The following is a 17,962-nucleotide window of genomic DNA, read 5'->3' as shown; positions in this document are numbered from 1 at the left end:
GTCGAGCCAGACCAATGTACGTTTCAAAATACATCTTGTCATCCAATTTGACAATTCATGCAGTGATACATGTTGATGAGAGAGGCTGTGTTCGTAGTGCCAGGTATAATACTAGAAATGTGTACATCACCATGGGTTGAGCGACTCGCCGCCTCCCGTCTTTCTTCCCTGTCTCGCACTCTTGCTGGCGCTCTTGACCTGAAGGGCAGTGGTATCCATGCTGGCCGTTGGCGTCTGCGATGGGGCAGACTGGCGAAGCTGCCAATCGCGCACACCGATCATCTCTGCTTCGCTCGTCATGACGCATGCGTCTCTCACTTCCGGCATAGCTCGCGGTAGGACGAACTGCGGGCGAGGAGGGCAAGGTCAACGAGAAAGGAGGGGCAGGAGTCAGTGATAACAGACTCTTAGACTGGGAGAGATTTGGCACGTGGCACGCCACGCACTTTCTGCTCATACTCATTCATCACCTCGCCTGAGATGGTCTGCCGATCCTTCAGCAGCGCCTGGAACTCTCGCATAACCCATTGCATCTGTCCACTAAGGCCCGCCATGACGAGCCAGGTTGCGATCCAAGATATGAGGCCCTTTATGCCCAACAGCGCTGCAAAGTGGTACCATAGCGCATGGACGGGAGAATAGACACTGCAGGAGAGTGGTTAAACAGTCAATGCCCCTCTTTCGGCTATCACGCAGTGAAGCTCCCCATCCCTCCTCATACCAGCCTCACCAAAAGATGCTAAGGCTGAGCTCGGGTGCTCGCCAGACGTCAAGCGCATACATCATAGGCGTGGCATTTCGGTTGCCATTGCGCCATGCGGCATGCTCTTGAGGCACAAACCAATTGATGATAGGGGCTTTTCGAAGTTGCGCTTGCGCAAATGTACTACGCAAGGGTTGAATGAACGATGACGGGAATCAGTATTGTCCCGCAACCTAGCAAGTCGAGTAGACAGGTGGTTGCTCACGTTATGTTTTCAATGATACGCTCATGGAGACTCGGTCGCTCGTCGTCGCGCTGAACGACTGGAACCAACTTGGCATTCTCGGATTTCAGTGGCTCATCCTGGCTTTTCATCCAGAACGTGTACCGCCGTCTGGCCTGCACGAAGAGATAGTAGGCATTGTAGCTCGCCAAAAGCAAGAGTGAAAGAGAGAGGACGATGCTCTATAAGCAGGTGAGAAATACGGCGTCAAAGCTGGAAGAAGAAAAATGTGATGAGGCGCGCCTTAACTCACAATTGCTCTGAGCCAGGCCTGCCGCTGCATAGAAGCTAGACGTCGCATCTGTTCGGCTGTGCTGGGGGCTGAACTTGTCCCTAGTCCCAAAGCGGTGCGAAGAGGTGCCTTGCGATCGTCAACGAACATACTTTTGACTGACCCGCCTTTGGCAGCGATAGTGCCGGCAGCTCCATTTCTGGATCTACGGCGGCTGAACATAGATCCGAATCCGAGCCCAAAATCTGAGTCTGGCGAGATGACATGCGCCATAATGGAGAGGAAGTGTAAAATGCCTCCGAGAATCCAGCCGAATGACGGCCCAAGTTCTTGCAGGTCGCTCATGTAAAGTGAGAGCTGCATGGAGAGGGAATGGAAAAGCTCCACGGGAAGTGTAGCTGCTCTATGGGCCAAGAAAAGTGAAAATGAGTGTGACTTTCATACGGCAGAGAGTCATCACAATCGTAGCAACCCTTACTTTTCCGTCCATGACCTACGACGGACGAAGCGAGCAGATTTTACCTTCTTTGACGGTGGTGATGATTCGCCCACGGACGAATCTCTCCGCTTGCTCTCTCTTGCTGCTGGCGAGCGACCTGGAAAGGAACCGGCACTTGCAGTAGCCGTCGAAGCTCGCAAACCCGGGCTGCCGAAGGGGACGTTCCTTCTGAACGGCGACCCTGTCCCTGCATCGAGGCTCCTTATCGAGGCGGGAGAGAAGATGGTCCCGGCACCGAGTGCACTCGGCCGTACAGGCGTGTTCGTCCCAAATGCGGATCTACCTGAGGCAGGAGCGGCAGAAGATCGAAATGGCGATGAAGATGACGCCGAGGCGGTGGATTGCGAAGCGATGAGCTCGTACGGAGTTGCAGACTTGCGGCCTCTTCGCGCCGAAAAGCCCAGAGGCGTGGTGTTTGTTGGGGCCATCATGGCTGCACAAGCTTGAGGAACTGGAGAGCCTTTTGCGATAGCAATGTGTTGCAAAATATTAGTGCATATGGAGGTCACGAAGGACCCTGGAGGACGCAAAGTATCGAGTTCATCAAAAGCGATTATGAATGACATCTTCAGGAAGTCGCGTCACGAATCCAACATAATCACTTACTCCGGACTCACGTACTTGCGGGCAACAGACATGTCACATGATACTGCCGACTCCCACTCTCTTTCCACGTCATTTTGCAGACCGCCTCCTCTGAGTCTGTCCAGTCTCGTCTGTGCTCACCACGCCATTTGTCGACAATCCAGTCCTCCGTGATAGTGACCGTTCTGCCCGCCCTCGCCTTTGCTAGCGCAGAACCACGCCGTCAGAACTGCGTCTAAAGGAGCTCATACCATGCGACCGGCGCGGCGCACACAATCATCGACCACAGCCCAGCGTCGGTCAAGCCCAGCACCTGTGCAATCATTACTGTCTTTGGCCTTGTCCGCCCTGCTGGCCGTGACATTGCTGGGTCAGACGGCTAACGCGCAAGGCGGGTTCTTCCAGCACTTCTTCAACGCGGGACAAGCAAGCGGCGAGGCTCATGAGCAGGAAGCGCCGCCAAGTGGCGATTCGAGGTGGTGGAATGAACGCGTTGATGCTGGTGAGTGAGGCATGATGATCGCCTTGTCATCTTCACGTGCAGCGTCAGATATCAACTCAACATTCGAACTCATACTGACATGAGTTTTCGGGCTGGCTTCACCTTCTTCAATGACAAAATAGCGACGTGCATTCGGTACCTCTGCCCGCGAACACTAAGCTGCGTCGACAAGCCGGCCAACTGTCCCTGTCCTTTCCCGGAGCAAATCCGATGTCCGTACGCGGACGGTGAATCGAAAAGCATGGACCTGGGCGGGCACACTTGCGTCTCGGAGAAAGACTGCAACCGTGTGGCCCTCATGCGCTCGCTGGGGAGCAACTTCAAGTTGAGCGACTTGCCGCAGCGATGAGGGTATCCAGTTGACGTTAAGCCCTTGCAACGTGCCGCTACACGAAGGCTTAAAACCTACACTTTGCGGCGCAGTGTAGTCTAGTCGTTGGTCCCAAGCTGATGCACAACCGTAGTGTACTGAGTATCCCAGACTAGCTGCACCTTGTGTGCATGCGGGACTGGCCTTGGGCTGCGCCGTGTTCGAAATCCAATTGTTCTATAATACGAACAAATATGGGCGTCTCCCATGTTTAGAGCGCTGGCAAGGCCTTTGGAAGACACCGATTATTTTCAGTGGACAAGGTATATGCCATATGAAATTACAATGTACATAAGAAAATTATCTTGCCGCTTTGCTGTTATACTCACGGTTGCATCGATGCGGGAGGGTATCTGTTTGCGTGCAAAACAAAAGAAACAAGTGGAATCGAACCCGCGGCTGGCCAGACTATCCTTGCGCATTCGGCCCCCTCGTCTTTGCTGGGTAGCAGATGGGCGAGCTAGGCAGCGCCAGGAGTGAGGTGGCGACCGTGGCCTCTCCAGCCAAAGTAGCGCTCGTCGAGCCCGACGCACTCTTGCGACGTGACGGAAAGCAGGCGTCCGTCCTGAATGGCAAAGATGATGTCGAAACGTTCTGGTGGGTAGTGCAAGCCATGCACTCCAAACGCACGGGCAACATCCGCGAGGGCTGAGTGCTGCCATGAGATCAACACGTTCTTCCCTTTGTTTTTGTCCTCGCCCTTGCCCTTGCCGTGTCCCCCCTGCACCTGCGGCTGTCGCAGCAGGGTTGCGACTTTCTTCCGGACGCAGTGCGCGTCATTGCGTTCGCACGCGTGGTCGACGCTCATGCCGAACGCGCGTGCAAGCGGGAGCAGCGTGCGGTACGGCCGCGAGCGGCGACCCGTGGATGGGTTGTATGACTGCGCGAACACTGCCGAGATGGAGATGCGCTCCTGGCGGTGGGATCCCTTTCGCTTGCGTCCACGCTGGATTGTTTCTTCTGCTGTAGCGGTCGCATTATCTGTTAGAGATGCAGGGCTAAATGAAAAGGTGAACAGGTCAACGAGACACTCGGCGCGCCGGACGCCCTGCGCGCTCAGCCCGTTGCCCGACTTTGACGACTTTTCGGCATGACGGATGAGCTGTACCAGCGGTGAGGCGAAGTGAGAGGGGAGACAATGAGCCAGTGCGTCAAGGAGCAAGCAAGTTAAGCAGTAGTTAGAAACTCACGTATACGATCCCCGACCCGCTTGCATGTTCTTGTGACTGCGTAACATCATCACCCTCATTTGCGGCTTGGGCGGCATCAGCATTCGCGATCACATGGCTCTCCACCTTGGCGATGCTCCCACTCCATCGTCTGGCTCCTCCCTCAGGCCGTGGTAGCCAGGAAGCAGACAAGCTGAAAAGCTCGCCAACTAGCCTATCCCATAACGCGACAGGTGTGAGGCCCAATGAGAATACTGAGGTCGCAGACGGAAGAACTCCTGCAGTATGTGGATGCATGTGCAGAGGTGTAAGAGGCGAGGCCGCAGCGCCTGCCGGTTGGAGAACGACAAGCGCCAGCACCAGTGAAGCGAGCGCGCTCACTGCAAGCGCGGCCGCAGTTGCAGAGGACCATGTGCCTGCCGTACGTGTCGACGCTGGCAAAAATGAGGGTAGCAGGCGCATCCCGACGTCGGTATCCAGCGATCGGAGCCTTTTGCCTGGACAATTCTCCTAGCGCGCTTGCTCCCTTGTACGACAAGCAGAACTGAGCACTGAGTTGTGTGTGCCCTCGCACAGCCTATAGGGCTACCCGACGAAGGAGACCTGACAGTCCACAGGGAATTGGAATAGGATTATATCTGCCAGAAGTTGACGAGATGAAGGGGTGTGAGTATGGAACCTCTGTGAGCCCTTTGCAACGTTGTGGAGTGTTGTCCATCGTCCAACTCTCCATACTCCATCAGGACTCGATCACAAGGTCAATGGTTGGTCCGCAACGACCAGTCGAAGGGATGTTGATCGGGGAGGAGACTCAGGCCTCAACCCTAACCCTAACCCTCTTCCCAAAAGGGACACCCATCTAAGTGTGGGATGACACTTTTTTTGCCGTTGAATCATGACGCCACAGAATTTGGATCACGTGGGCATCGGCAGTCGGGCATATCAAGCATGCGGACAAGTCCCGTGAGGACCGGTGGAACGTTGCAAAAAAGGTGAGAGAGGTATTCAGCCGCACGCAGCAATGACGAGATAGTCTCAGTAGATCCATATCCTTCGCATCCTGCAAGAGCAATGCGTCATTATTGGGGCCCCGTTCGTTTGTTTTCCATTGTGATTGAAAGGCAGTGACTTCGGCTGTAGTATTGCGCGTACAAGTGTCACTCATTCCGCACTGTATTATTATTATACATCACACGGTGGGCTCGCACGCACGCGACACGTTTTGCCAGTCTCTCGTCCCCCGTCGCACAACACATTATTCACATGCTCATTGCAACATAGAGCGAGAAGACAGCTCCAAGTTCAAGGTGCGAGCGATCCATTGCGCAATCTGTTTACAGTATCGCCTTTCTACGGGTTTTCTGCGCTTTCTCCTGCGCAATCCCTCCTTTTTTCCCAGTTCCGTCACGTGGCATTGTGCGGTGGATGCCATGTGCCGAGGCGACGAGCATTCTATGTTTTAATGCTGGATCTGGATTTTAACTATGGTCGATTCCACACAGGAATGCAATCTCAGGCTGCGACGACGGCATCGAACCCGGCCATATCGTCTGCAGTCGCGTCTCCGTATAAACCCGCTCCCTCACGCGCGTGTCGTTGGTAGGTCTTGGCAGCAAGTGTCCCAGGCCTCGGTAGTCATCGCGAAAGACGGATGGGGACCGCGTTGTCACCGGTTGAACATATTCAATGCACACGCTCAAGCGAAAGTTAAGAGATAGTCTTCCTTTCTCCCGCCCGATCGTGCAGTTCGTCCGGAAGCGACTCTCGCTCTACGTGACAGCATCCACTCTGTCACGCTAGAATGCCTCGGCGCAGATTTGGGCCTGAGGCTCGACAACCTCAAGCTAAGCTCGGCCTTGCCACTCCCGTTAGAACGCATCAGCGTTCAAGTGCATGATGCTATGCTCAGGTGGCCGCAGGATGGAGGGAGGAGGGAGGGCTGATCGCGCGCGTCGAGATCGAGTCGTTCGCTTGGTGAAAGACACAAATGCTCCTCCAGTGTACCCGTCAAGCCTCAGCGGCAGCACTGGTTCAAATGCAGACCCCGTCTTTAGACGTCAAGGTCAACGCCCAAGCGCTTGGCCTGATGGTCACTGGGCTTGCGCTCGAAAAGCACCTGCTGTTTGCCTGGCTTGGATGCGCTGGGTAGCGTGTTCGACTTTGGAGGCGCCGACTCAGGCCAGGCTGAAGTTGTACCATCGCGGCCACCACACGCGCCACTGGCAACGTCAGATTCATCTCGCTTTGAAACCGCTGATGAATCACCCGTCAATGACCAAGCATCCCCGTTGCCTGGACCGTCGGCCATGGCCGCAACAGCGAGCATGGCCGCCGAAATCGGAGACCTGGATTTCAACCTCGTCGTGCCTGTCCTTACTACTGATACGGAAAAGAAACAGGAGGCTGGCATTGGTAGCTTGCGTTTCGCGAATGTGTGGCTCGAAGCTAGCCGGAACATCGTCAGTATTAGCGGACGGATTGACTTGGAAGGCGGAGGGGGAGGGGAACGAGGAGCGCTTGCGCGCTGCACTAGCGCCCATCACCAAGATCCAGAACGAGCAAGTGAGCGGGTTCAGCCGTTGCGTTACCACTCACCCCAGCAACACCCGTACCAATCGCGTCGGCCGCACGCACGATTTCGAGAATCCCGTGGCTGGCTGCCACATTCGCCGGGGCGCGCATGAATGCGACGCTGCCGCCGCTCGGTGACAGAGCACGTCTGGTGCATGACATGAGCCCCGTCAGCTCTTGCGTGCGCGAGCCCACAGCAGCTGCAGGCGCTATTACAGACTCAGCCTACGACCCGGGCCCGCTATTTGCGCTGAAGACACTCGTCCACTTGCTCGGCAGTGCTGCGGTGCAGATCGACGCGTGAAAGGTCACGTTCACTGGGCATGAGTCACGCACGGGTGCCGCACACCCCGCTTTGTCATCATGGCTGGAGCTCAGCACGATCAACCTGGGCGATCTGCATGGCAGCGGCTCTAGCAGCATTACTTGGAGCCTGTACACTTCGAAGCCAGCGGCGGTGTGACGACGGAGAAGCTTTCCGTCGCGCTGAACCCTGGCCGTTCGGCGCTTGTCGGGCTACTGCGCTTGGCTGCGAGGAGGGAGGCCGTCTCGCTTGGAATAGATCTAGAGGAGGTGCCCGAATTGAAACTGGGAAGAAATGGCCCCAGCCGGACGCCCAATATCCATGGCGACGCGGGCAACCGCGGAGAAGGGGTTACACCAGATCCGGTACTCAGGCGCAAGCGCACGCTCTCCGCCTTAGCGTCAGCAACTCTTCCCTCGGAAGCGACGTCCGGCCTACCCGCGCTGCTCGTCCATGCGCGCGCCCACCTCTCCATCACGGCGTATCTCTCGGCGCGTGTGCTCATTGGCTCGTACGCGCTACCGCAGCCGATAAATTTCAAGCAGGAGGACCTGTGCATCGCGTTCACGCAGCAGGTCCCCCATGCCATCTCGCCTGATATCGGCAAGCCAATCGTTTTTCGCCTTCTAGAGCAGGCGCAGATCAACGTCGAGCGCATCAAGGTGCGCTGCATGAGCGCGGATGGGATCGGAGCGGCTTGGCAGGTCAAGCTTGAGAGCTTCGACCTGATCAGCGCCAGTGTGCACTTCCCGCATTGGCCGGAGATCGCCGAGCTCGAGGATGACGGGCAGAGCGGCGGGAGAGTAGTGGTAGCGCTGGAGTTTCTGGACGACTTCATGCTCGATCCACAAGATCAGCGCGCACTTTCCACGTGAGTATCTGCGACTCTTTGCTAGTGCTCTAGGGCCATGTAGCCTGACGGCGACTTTTGACTACGGCAGCAATGCGCGCATCCGTTCGCTAATCTCTGGCAATGCCTCGAACGTCACCATCGCCCATGCGCAGATACCCACGCGCTCAACAACGACCAGGCGCACCAGAGCCCGCCCGATGGGCATCAACACCATTGGCGTCACATTCGACTCGAGTTTGGAAGAGGTCATCTTCATCGCAGGCCTCAGTGGGCTTGAAGTCATCCAGGCAAACAATCTCAGCATCGGCGGCGAGAATAGAGAAGAGTCTGCGCTGCTAGTCCGCGCAGATGCGCAGGTTGTCACGCACGCGCCATTCGCCGTGCACCTGGCGGAGATTCAGCGGGCGCTCTAGCAAGATGGCGTCCAGATCGGGATAGTCCGTACCAGCAATGTAAAGCCCTCGCCCCGCAAATCAACACAATTTCCCTTCAGGGGTGCCGCTCAGTGCATCGACGGCGTTAAAGAACCCACATTTATTGCGACTCTGATCTCGCTGAAGGGAAAGGTTCTTCTCGCGCTGCGAGTCAATATTATGTCGTGAGGGAGCTCTGCGAAATCCGATGAGAGCTCCATACCTCTCTTGGCTGCTGACAGCCAACAGCATCGAGACCAGCTGTGAGTAGCTAGTCGTTTCCTCGATTTTTTCTCTCTTCGATGCCGACCGCGTCTGTGTCGTCTGAATAGTCGTTATGAACAACCCTCTCGGAGTGTCAATAGGTCTTACGTCTCTCATATTCGTCGCGCGGTACAATGGTCAGCCATTCGGGTCTGCATCCACCCACTTTGCCCACACTACCCATCACAAGGTCGTCTTCCAGCCGGGCACACCTCGCAATCCAGGCCAAGCGACAGGGCAGTGCAATGTGAAGCTCACAGACACTGGACAAGCGTATCCGCAGAATTCTGAAAGCGGGAGGGAGAGTCGACCTGGAGGTGCAGCTGCAGGCTGATGTTCAGATTCAACGTTTCAAGGCCTCACTCTTCGAATATACTCCAGCTAAGTTGCCACCAAGTATCAACGGCCTCAAGGTTGTACAAAAATCGCTCTGGGTGCTGCCGAGCTGATGGGCCGCGACTGAGATTGTCATAACTTTTCTCTCATAGACTTATTGACAAGGGCGGGATTCTCATACATCCTGATACAAATACATTGAGTTTGTCATTTTGTCTTGCTGGATGCCTTGCATTTCAGTTGAATTTGACCTTTGACCAGTCAACATCTGGATTGGCCTGCTGCAGCTTCGCCATCGCCTCCATGCCCTTCAATTCCTCGCTAGTAGGCTTTCCCATCTCCTTTTGTCGCTGGTCCCACATCATCTTCTCCACCATCGCACGCTCTTCGCTGGGCAGGTCACTCAAGCTGGAGTTCTCTGGTACGATCTTGGTCGTGTCGATCTTGGGATCCTTCGTAAGCACGTGGGGCCACCATTCGTTCTTCGACAACTTTTCGAGATGGATGGTGACGAGCTTGTTGTCCTCTGTGGAGGCCCCAGAACATATAAGTAATGCCATTGGATTGGTAAAGAGTTAAGAGCAAGCTCACCCAGCGACCACATGCTATCTTCCTCCTTGATTGGCTTTGGCAGCTCGCCCTGATGGCATGAAAGGAAAGGTCCTGATCAGCCTGTGCACCTGGGATCAAAACAGAGACCGGAATAAAACGCACATCGATGATTGCATCTTTCCCTTTGAGTCCAAATTTGAGGCCATTCTTCTTGATGACCACGTTCAGCTCTTTCCCTTTTGTGCCTTCTGGGACCTGCACCGAAAGTTGGACCGATTCGAGCGTCTGACTCCATTTGTATGGCAGTGCAGCTTGCTCCGCCGCTTCCCGCGCTGCTTGTTTTTTGTCATACGCATCTCGCTGCTCTTGCGGCAATGCATCGTACTCTTCCATGCTCAGCTTTTTGTGATCTTCGGACGCCATGGTAGCAAATTCGGTCCTGAGGAGGCGAATCGAACCGCAGGCTGGTTGTCAATACAAGTGCCAGAGCGCTTCCACGGGCGAAGTTATCTCACCCACTTCGACGGCGGATATAAAGGTCTACTTCCTTCAGTGCAACTGCCTAAGCTCGGAGAGCAGGCTTATACCTCCTTCTAAGTGTAGGACCTTCGGCGGAGAGCACTCAGAATTGTTAATTCCATAGAACAGATCCGAAGAATGGACCTTAGTGGATGTTTCGTGAATAATGTATAAAGAAATAGAATGTGGGCTCAAGGAAGTTCTACGGTCCCACGATTTTCTCAGTCTTGAAGCCGCAACACAAGAGAACGCATTAATTATAGGACGTGACAGTCGACGTCACTAGTAGGCTTTCTCCCAATGTTCCTCTTTATTTCTGCGACGCAAGGAACATGCTGGAGCGAACGAATAAGGGCTACCTTCTGACCGATATTAGACGGCACGGTGCGCCGCGCCGTGCTCATGCCTGCTTTCCCGTGTGCAGGACAGCAAAGCGCCTCGCAAACTCGATGAGAGCGCGCGTGGGCCGACCGGTGAGCATACTTGAGCTCTGATAGTCGGTGGGCTGTTTCGTCTCCATCGTTCCAGCAATATCGATGTGGCCGTAGCGAACGGTCGGCTTGCCTTCGTCAGCGTTGGCGGAGAGCTTGCTCCTATCTTCAAGGCCGTCGACGAACTGTTTGAGGAAGATGGCAGCGCAGGCGCTCCCGGCGGGGGTGCCTCTGTTGCACAGGTCGGCGTTGCTGCTGTCGATGTAGCGAAGGTATTCATCATCCAGAGGCATGCGCCAGAACAGGTCCTTCTCCGCTTCACCGGCAGCCTTGAGCTCTTGCCAAAGCGATTCGTCCTCGACAAAGACACCGCTGTAGTGGTGCCCGAGAGCGTGCAGGATCGCACCGGTCAGCGTTGCGACGTCCAGTAGTGTGTGCGGCTTGTATTCGCGAGAGATGTAGGTAAGGGCGTCGCTGAGGATGAGGCGACCCTGAAGAGTGAACACCCGTGCGTTAGTTCGCAGTGTTGATGCCATGGAGCGTGAGACCGTATGATACATACCTCCGCGTCAGTGTTGTCTGGGGGAAAAGTTCCAGTACGCCGTTAGTACCTGTCCATGCTGAGTAGAGGGCTCAGCCCGTGCAACGGGTACTTACCAACTTCGACCGTCAACCCGTTCATAGCTTCAATAATGTCTCCAGGCTTGGTCGCCGATCCGGAAGGCAGATTCTCCACGAGCGGTGTAGCAGCGACGACGTTGATCGGCAGCTTGAGCTCAGCGATGGCACGCATGACCGCAACGACGGACGCCGCGCCGCCCATGTCCGCACGCATGAGCTTCATGCCGGCACCGGGCTTGAGGCTGATTCCACCCGAGTCGAAGCAGACGCCCTTGCCAACGAGTGCCAGCTTGGGTGCATCGGGTGACGAGGCGCCGTCGTACGTGATCTCGACAAACTTGGCAGGCTGCTCCGTGCCGGCAGTGACGGACAGGAAGACGTTCATGCCCTTCGCGCGCGCCCAGTCTTCGTCGTGGACCGTGACGGAGGTGTTAGCAAGCCCTTTGAAAGCATCAACAACGCGTTTTGCAAAGATGGTTGGGGTCATCATGCTGGGGAGGAGGCAAACAGAGTCGTTGGCCTTGAATGTTCACATCTCTATCCCGATTTGCGTCGATACTCACTTCGCAGGCGTCTCCTTCAGCTCTCTGGCCCAGTTCTGCGCCTGGGCATACACCTCACCCGTCTGCCAGCTCAGCTGTGGCACGCCCCCGTCGCCTCCAGCAGCAATGACATCCTTGAGCTCGTCGCCTTCGTCGTTGCAATTGCCTTCCTGCAGTGGCACAACGGCGATCTCCTGTCCGCCCTTGAGTTCGACGGGCACGTTGAAGCCTGCTTTTTCTGGCGCGCCACGAGTCTTGAAGTGGTTGAACGTGAACAACGAGAGGTTCGCGCCGACGGCAGCGGCATGTGGGCTGTACATGCCATCGATGGCGATCGTGCGCTTCGTCGGCTGCTTCTTGTCCTTCTTTTCCTCGGCACCTGCCGACGGAGCGCCTAGGTCGCGCAGCGCACGCGCACCCTTGGCGGCCGCGAGCCGTGTGCGCTCGAGCATCTCGTTGCGCAGGAACGTCTGCGGCTTAGGCAGTGCATCGGGCGCCGTGCTCGGAGCGGCCCTCTGTGTGCCCAGGCTGACGGCGGCGACTGTTGGCGCAGAGGCCTGGAACGGATGGAAGACACGTAGCTGGCCCGGCTTGGTGCTGTCGGCACGGGAGGCGGCCCACTGGGCCGACACGTCGCCGACGCGGTACTTCTGTTGCTGTGTCGCAGGCTTGCCCGTCTGGCCGATGGCGATGACGACGCCGTCGACAGGCGCGGATGCAGCGCTGGAGGACATGGCTGCGGCGGCGATGCTGACGAAAGGACAGCGGGAAAGGCGAAGGTGAGGGGTGCTAGCAGCGCGCAAAGCAGCGAGACGAGCCAACATGGGCTCTTCTGCGGGTGGGTGTGAGAGATCTGTCAAAGAGCTGGCGAGACAAGGCGATGCGCGGCGTATATATCAATGCTCCCTGCGGTACAGCGAGTGCTCTACGGTGTAAATGGAATGAAGGGTTCTCATGCGCTGGCGTCGGGCATGCCTGCTTCCACCAGGGTGAGGCAACCCAATGACTCCCCGCTACTTCCACGGGAGGAGAGGAAGGGCACGCGCGGCTGGCCCCTTGCGACTCTCATCCGACGGAAGCCAAGACTCATCCAGGCTCTAAATATGCATACATTCCACGCAGCACCTAGCTATAACATGCACTTCATTCACACTTCCAACTTTCAATGATGCATAAGAACGAAGTAGCACAGATGCGTCTTCCATGGTGTGGGGTTCCACACACGGCTCTCGTCAATCTTACATTGGCAAACGACGTTCTTCCAACAGTAGATGCCGCTGGAGCGCGGTCGTGTCAGCGGCTCCTCTGGGCTCAGTAATATTGCATCAGCAGATTTCATCTTAGAACTATCCTAGGGCCATCAGTGCCGATGCAACCAAAGATGTCCCCCCCCCACCAAGTCTGGAAACTAGAAAGTGCCTTGTGGCTGCACCAAGAAGCTCACGACGCGATGCCACAAGAAGAGGAGCCCATAGGGGTAGGAAATAGGGTTAATGACACTCTGGAGGACTATGTAAGTTCCACTTTTGGTAGCGATTCAAAATAAATTTCAGGGTAAAGTGGAGCCCTTATCATTGCCTCTCGCAAAACCAGTCGTGAGTCAAGGCCGGGTGTTGCATCCGAAAGGAGCAATGGAGTGTCCGTGGCGAGCGGGAAGTGGAGTGCAGCGGACGGAGAAGCGAGAGGCGAGAAGGACAGTGTTCCAGTTCCCCCTTGCAATATCGACTAGTGCGTACCTTGCTTACCTACCATGTGTTGAAACCAAAGCTGCCCCAAAAAATGAAAAAAAAAATAAGAAAATGGCCATCTGCAGTTGATGCATGCCAGGCGTGGCGCTGCCCGTTTTTATCATCTCGTTTCCGCCGGTGCCACATCCAGACAGACGGCTCGCATCTTGGAATTCATCCTCAAGGATACTTTCATGTACACGCTAGCCGTCCACCAATGTCCTCGTCTGCTCCTTAGTGTAACTTTCTCGACCAAGACGCTGCAGGAGACGCATCGCGCGAAAGACCTCCAGTGCAAGTGGTCATGATTAAGATCTGTTTCACATCCACGAAAAAGCGTCATCTAGGGCGGGGAACTCTGGACAAAGAAAAACGCCCGACGGGACAGAGGGTCGGCCGCCGGCGGGGCACAAAATATTCATGTACTGTTGCATTTTCTCCCGAATTTCCTGCGAATTTAGCTCACAGCCCCCGAACTGGTTGTGCCGGGGCTGTGGGCGGGTGGGGAGAATGCGGCTGTGCCCCTCGCGCGTGTATGTGCAGTCTGTTGCCAAGCCCGGCAGGGCGCTGCGCTTCGCTGCGCCTCTGCCCGCCGATGATCGATTTCATTATTCATTTACTTGATATGGTTGTCACATTCGTCAATATGTACAAGAGTGGGAGCGCATTGAGGATGAGTTTTCCTCTCTGCACCTCCTTTCGTCAATTGCTGTTCTCCATTCGATCAAAGCGAGCCATTCACTTCTTCGCCAAGCAACCACTCAGACATCTCCAAGCAAACACGCACGCACGCACGTCGGCCCACCTGCCGGCGCTCTTTTCTTAGCTCGCCGCAGCCGCAACTGACCTGGCCAGAAGCGGCAAGCCAGCGGCCCCGGCTTCTTGCCTCTTTGTACTCTTTTCCAAAATTCCTTTCTCACCTGCTTCTCCAGCAGGCGCTCAGCCTTACCACTTCAGCGCCGCCGGTAACAGAGCCGCCTCCAATAACGCGGCATACTATAGTGAAAAGGACATCAACCTTCACCGCTTTCACGCTCACGGCAGCAACATGGCAGCAAGGGGCAAGAGCGGTGGCGGCGTCGATATCAGGTGAGTCGACCTCGCCTTTTCTTTCTTCCTCTCGCTACCTTCCTCGGCCAGCCGAGGGATCGCTCGCAGGTGCACGGGAATCAGATTGCCCTCTTGCTTGTCGGCATCCACTGGCTAGGGGAGAACGGAGCAAATGGCAACGGACGTTGCATCCAACGTCTCGGATGGCCATCCTTTGGCAACCCAGCACAGGATGTGGGGGTAGTCAAAGGATGGCCATCCGGTCTTCAAGGGCATCCATGCTAATGCGGTGTTGTTTCGGTGTGCACTATAGTCTGCTCTTCTCGAATCTCCTCCTCGCGGCTACAGTTGTGATCGGCTTCATCGGCTGGTTCGTCGCTTTCATCGCACAGGCAGTTGCACAGGGGCGCCATGATTCTGCTACGCGGACCGCGTTGGCGCCACACATCCCTTACGTTTGGTTTGGGATCTTCGCTCAACTCTTCTTGACGATTGGCGTCATCCTGACGATCATCACCGATGCGATACCTGTCGCCCGACTCCAGCTCTCGGCATGGACCGCTGTCGCCCTCGTCTTTGCCGTCCTCGGCGCCGACCAGGGCGTGTATGGCGCTGCAGGCACGACTATGGATGGCCCATATAGAGCGATGGGCGCCGGTTACATCCTCTGTGCGGCTGTGGACATCATCTGGCTCTTCTTCTTTACCTCAGAAGAGGAGTCCACCTTCTACAGTATCGCCTCTCGCTTTGGCAATGGTCAGCTCTCTGGCCCGGCCAGCGGAGCAGCTGCAGGGCGCTATGGCGCCGGGGGTCGTGGTGCCATGGGCAACGGCAACGCTTACACCGCAGGTTACGCAGGCGGGGTTGGCACGATTAGCGGGCCAACGACCAACGGCGGCTACCAGGCCGCTCCGTACGGCGCAACATCCAGTCAGACGGAGCTCGCCGGCAGCAACAATGCGGCTATTAGCATGCCCGTCGCACACACGTCCGTGCAGAGTGTGCGCAACAGCGGGGCTGGTGGAGCGCTGAGCCGCACAGGCCCCGGCTCCGACTATGGCGCTGCGACGTCGCAGCACGGCGGCGCGTCGTCCGCCGCGCCGCACAGTCCCGCCGTGCGCTCCGGTCAGACGTCCGCAGCGGGCGACGCGGCGGACAAGCCTCAGGCGGACCACACCGAAGGCGGCACCGACTACGGGTACAAGGCGCGAGCGCTGTATGCGTATTCGGCCAATGCAGACGATCCAGCGGAGATTTCGTTCGCCAAGGGTGATATCCTCGACATTGTCGACAACTCTGGCAAGTGGTGGCAGGCGCGGAAGCCGGATGGCACTACAGGAATTGTTCCTTCCAACTACATGCAGCTGCTTTGAGCAAGTCTCTCCTGGTCGGATGTGCCATATCGCCTTCAGCATTGATATCCCTGCCCCTTTCCCAAGGGAGGGCGCGACTGCGCCTCTGCATACATCCACGTCCTGCTTGTACTCTGCCGTCCTCCGCATTCGGCGCTCGGTGCGCAGCGCGGACAAGGTACCATAATGATGATGACGACGACGACCGGCGCGGATCGGACTGCGCCTTGGCAATGGCGCGCCAACGGCAATGCAAATATCAGTTCACCACATACCGACATCCCTTATACTTCAATCGGTATGAAGGTAATTAAAGGACCTTTGAATAGCACCGACATCGACATCGCCCTTGCCGCCCTCAGACCTCGCTCTTCATCCGTCTCACAACTTTGCTTCATTTGAATTTGACACCATACTGCTGCGCGCAGCGTCCGGCAGCAGCACCAAGAAGAAGCGAGCAATCTACTGCACACCTATGACACATCACGGCCTTCCCCTTCGTCTTCGTCTTCGCCCTCGTCTTCATTTCAGATTCGTTCTGTTCCCTCATAGGTCTCCGCCCGACGTCATCCGCTCGCCTCGCCTTACCTTATCGCATCTCATTCTCCTGGACGTCGGTCAACGCGCATTCAAGACCTGTTCCTCCTTTCTTTCTCTGCCTCCCTGGTTTCTGCGCCTGGCACGCATTCTGTTCCGTCTTTGGCAAGGGTGCGATGCCTGACTTCATCCCAACACAGCGTGTATTTACATACGTTTCGCAAACACATCCTTTATACAAAGTCTCGTGTCATCCCTGACCGCTGCCGTTCCCGCTGTTCGTCTCACTCGCAATGATGGCTTGGCTTACAGCTCACAGATGCGTGTACTTTGGAATTCACTTAAGTGGATGGATTAAGGATGGTACAAAACATCAGCAGTCATACGTCGTTGCATTGCGTGGCTCCTGTGCATATGCGCGACATCGAGGAATCTGATATGCGTGCATGCTTGTCACAACAGGTGCTGCGGAACAAGGCGCCAGAGGACAAAATAGGGGAAGCTAGTCCTACTTTCTGCCAGGGTCGCCGAAACCTGGCAAAGCGAAAACTGCGCAGAGGGAGAGGGAAGAGGTCAGTACCGCATCAAGGCGGCTCCATTCGCATCTTCCAACCGCAACGGATGTATGCTCACACTCAAAAACCTTTTCGGCAGGTATCGCATCGCCTCGCTTGCCCTCGAGTACGCTCATCTTGGTACCACGGACGACGCCGACAATGCTGCCCGTCTTGACGTCCACGACTGGACCACCGCTGCTGCCACGGGGCGGGAAGGACGGCAAGCGTTTCCGGCCGCAGGAGCTGAATGCACTGTCGGCGAGGAGCGCTTGGCCCCTCGTGCTGTTCTCCCTTGCTAAGGTGCCAGCTGCCCCAGCACTACTGCTGCCGTCACCTGTGCCACCAGCAGGTGCGTTGGCGGCGCCGCTGAGCGTGAGGTTCTGCAGCGCGGGTGGGTTGTGCGAGCTCGTCTCGAGCAGCTGGAACTCAGCGCTGTGAAGGCTATCGTACGTACCGGTGTGAGCCTCCTCGCCGAGCGGCGTCTTGTACGTCACGAGGCGTGCGCGGCCCCACCGGCTCCGCGCCGGGTCGATCCGCAGGCTCGAGCGGGAGTTGGAAGAGGAGGGTGGGCAGGGGTCGAAATACCACGCTGGTAATATCGTGCCGCTGTCGTCCTCGAAGCCTCGGCTGCTGGAGACGGCCACTTCGGAGCCGACAGTGGCTGGATAGGGACAAAGGGGAAGGGTGCGAATGCCGGAAGGCTGCTCCAGTTGTTCCTGCTGCTGCTGAAAAACTTGCCTTGCGATCCCGTCCACCTTCGAGACGGACAGAGGTTGCTCAGCGAGCTGGCACAGCACGAGGCCCGCATTGGGTAACGAAGAGACGAGTGTGACGATCGGATAGATGTGACCGGTGCGCGTAATGGCGAAAGCGACGCCCTCCTTGTCCTCCTCCTCTCCCTCATATGGGCTCGCGTTCTGCACATGCGCCCTTTGCGCGTCCCAGCGCTGTAGGAGGCTGCTAGCAGAGTCCCGGAGTGTGTGCGCGCAC

General features: G+C 56.6%; 10 protein-coding genes across 10 annotated transcripts; 4 read left to right on the top strand and 6 right to left on the bottom strand.

Moving 5' to 3' along the window:
* Positions 1–126: 126 nt before the first annotated feature.
* On the bottom strand, positions 127–554 carry K437DRAFT_225874 (uncharacterized protein; the record flags this gene model as incomplete). Its single annotated transcript, XM_013386770.1, has 2 exons — positions 127–345; positions 447–554. The coding sequence occupies 2 exons, from the start codon at positions 552–554 to the stop codon at positions 127–129; spliced, it is 327 nt and encodes a 108-aa protein (XP_013242224.1).
* Positions 544–2,280, bottom strand: K437DRAFT_155414 (uncharacterized protein). The gene is made up of 5 exons (XM_013386769.1): positions 1,697–2,280; positions 1,240–1,621; positions 969–1,168; positions 726–886; positions 544–645 (listed from the first exon to the last, which is right to left on the bottom strand). Exons 1-4 carry the CDS (start codon positions 2,146–2,148, stop codon positions 727–729), a joined length of 1,194 nt encoding a protein of 397 aa, XP_013242223.1. The 5' UTR covers positions 2,149–2,280; the 3' UTR covers positions 544–645; position 726.
* A 66-nt stretch (positions 2,281–2,346) lies between these two features.
* On the top strand, positions 2,347–3,441 carry K437DRAFT_237435 (uncharacterized protein). Its single transcript, XM_013386768.1, has 2 exons — positions 2,347–2,804; positions 2,927–3,441. The coding sequence occupies exons 1-2, from the start codon at positions 2,555–2,557 to the stop codon at positions 3,151–3,153; spliced, it is 477 nt and encodes a 158-aa protein (XP_013242222.1). The 5' UTR covers positions 2,347–2,554; the 3' UTR covers positions 3,154–3,441.
* A 95-nt stretch (positions 3,442–3,536) lies between these two features.
* Positions 3,537–5,066, bottom strand: K437DRAFT_257651 (uncharacterized protein). The gene is made up of 2 exons (XM_013386767.1): positions 4,365–5,066; positions 3,537–4,276 (listed from the first exon to the last, which is right to left on the bottom strand). Exons 1-2 carry the CDS (start codon positions 4,638–4,640, stop codon positions 3,635–3,637), a joined length of 918 nt encoding a protein of 305 aa, XP_013242221.1. The 5' UTR covers positions 4,641–5,066; the 3' UTR covers positions 3,537–3,634.
* A 1,583-nt stretch (positions 5,067–6,649) lies between these two features.
* On the top strand, positions 6,650–8,484 carry K437DRAFT_269234 (uncharacterized protein; the record flags this gene model as incomplete). The annotated part of the gene is made up of 4 exons (XM_013386766.1): positions 6,650–6,905; positions 6,944–7,214; positions 7,367–8,089; positions 8,160–8,484. 4 exons carry the CDS (start codon positions 6,650–6,652, stop codon positions 8,482–8,484), a joined length of 1,575 nt encoding a protein of 524 aa, XP_013242220.1.
* A 205-nt stretch (positions 8,485–8,689) lies between these two features.
* K437DRAFT_257649 (uncharacterized protein) lies at positions 8,690–9,234 on the top strand (the record flags this gene model as incomplete). The annotated part of the gene is made up of 2 exons (XM_013386765.1): positions 8,690–8,747; positions 8,850–9,234. The coding sequence occupies 2 exons, from the start codon at positions 8,693–8,695 to the stop codon at positions 9,080–9,082; spliced, it is 288 nt and encodes a 95-aa protein (XP_013242219.1). The 3' UTR covers positions 9,083–9,234.
* Positions 9,235–9,244: 10 nt separating this feature from the next.
* K437DRAFT_257646 (putative nudC protein) lies at positions 9,245–10,078 on the bottom strand. The gene is made up of 3 exons (XM_013386764.1): positions 9,799–10,078; positions 9,676–9,724; positions 9,245–9,610 (listed from the first exon to the last, which is right to left on the bottom strand). Exons 1-3 carry the CDS (start codon positions 10,057–10,059, stop codon positions 9,321–9,323), a joined length of 600 nt encoding a protein of 199 aa, XP_013242218.1. The 5' UTR covers positions 10,060–10,078; the 3' UTR covers positions 9,245–9,320.
* Positions 10,079–10,555: 477 nt separating this feature from the next.
* K437DRAFT_225887 (putative cytosol aminopeptidase) lies at positions 10,556–12,483 on the bottom strand (the record flags this gene model as incomplete). The annotated part of the gene is made up of 4 exons (XM_013386763.1): positions 10,556–11,077; positions 11,149–11,165; positions 11,244–11,698; positions 11,771–12,483. 4 exons carry the CDS (start codon positions 12,481–12,483, stop codon positions 10,556–10,558), a joined length of 1,707 nt encoding a protein of 568 aa, XP_013242217.1.
* A 647-nt stretch (positions 12,484–13,130) lies between these two features.
* Positions 13,131–15,917, top strand: K437DRAFT_287324 (uncharacterized protein; the record flags this gene model as incomplete). The annotated part of the gene is made up of 5 exons (XM_013386762.1): positions 13,131–13,262; positions 13,303–13,344; positions 13,938–14,009; positions 14,420–14,565; positions 14,840–15,917. 5 exons carry the CDS (start codon positions 13,131–13,133, stop codon positions 15,897–15,899), a joined length of 1,452 nt encoding a protein of 483 aa, XP_013242216.1. The 3' UTR covers positions 15,900–15,917.
* Positions 15,918–16,761: 844 nt separating this feature from the next.
* Positions 16,762–17,962, bottom strand: K437DRAFT_155241 (uncharacterized protein; the record flags this gene model as incomplete). Its single annotated transcript, XM_013386761.1, has 2 exons — positions 16,762–16,964; positions 17,049–17,962. Coding segments are annotated over 2 exons (955 nt in total), but the record flags the coding sequence as incomplete, so codon positions are not given.

The sequence above is a fragment of the Tilletiaria anomala genome, assembly GCF_000711695.1.
Source record: "Tilletiaria anomala UBC 951 chromosome Unknown K437scaffold_65, whole genome shotgun sequence".
In the NCBI taxonomy this organism is placed as follows: domain Eukaryota; kingdom Fungi; phylum Basidiomycota; class Exobasidiomycetes; order Georgefischeriales; family Tilletiariaceae; genus Tilletiaria; species Tilletiaria anomala.
This window is presented reverse-complemented; position numbering and strand designations above follow the sequence as displayed.

What these genes read in the sequence shown, in the direction of transcription:
- K437DRAFT_155414 (XM_013386769.1), bottom strand. Translation starts at nt 2,148, where the DNA reads ATGATGGCCCCAACAAACACCACGCCTCTGGGCTTTTCGGCGCGAAGA. An exon ending in CGTAGGTCATGGACGGAAAA is followed by an intron (nt 1,622 to 1,696) that starts GTAAGGGTTGCT and finishes CTTGGCCCATAG; the next exon opens with AGCAGCTACACTTCCCGTGG. An exon ending in AGGCCTGGCTCAGAGCAATT is followed by an intron (nt 1,169 to 1,239) that starts GTGAGTTAAGGC and finishes ACCTGCTTATAG; the next exon opens with AGCATCGTCCTCTCTCTTTC.
- K437DRAFT_237435 (XM_013386768.1), top strand. Translation starts at nt 2,555, where the DNA reads ATGCGACCGGCGCGGCGCACACAATCATCGACCACAGCCCAGCGTCGG. An exon ending in GAATGAACGCGTTGATGCTG is followed by an intron (nt 2,805 to 2,926) that starts GTGAGTGAGGCA and finishes ATGACAAAATAG; the next exon opens with CGACGTGCATTCGGTACCTC.
- K437DRAFT_257651 (XM_013386767.1), bottom strand. Translation starts at nt 4,640, where the DNA reads ATGCATCCACATACTGCAGGAGTTCTTCCGTCTGCGACCTCAGTATTC. An exon ending in GCGGGTCGGGGATCGTATAC is followed by an intron (nt 4,277 to 4,364) that starts GTGAGTTTCTAA and finishes CCGCTGGTACAG; the next exon opens with CTCATCCGTCATGCCGAAAA.
- K437DRAFT_257646 (XM_013386764.1), bottom strand. Translation starts at nt 10,059, where the DNA reads ATGGCGTCCGAAGATCACAAAAAGCTGAGCATGGAAGAGTACGATGCA. An exon ending in GGAAAGATGCAATCATCGAT is followed by an intron (nt 9,725 to 9,798) that starts GTGCGTTTTATT and finishes TCATGCCATCAG; the next exon opens with GGCGAGCTGCCAAAGCCAAT. An exon ending in AGATAGCATGTGGTCGCTGG is followed by an intron (nt 9,611 to 9,675) that starts GTGAGCTTGCTC and finishes GGGCCTCCACAG; the next exon opens with AGGACAACAAGCTCGTCACC.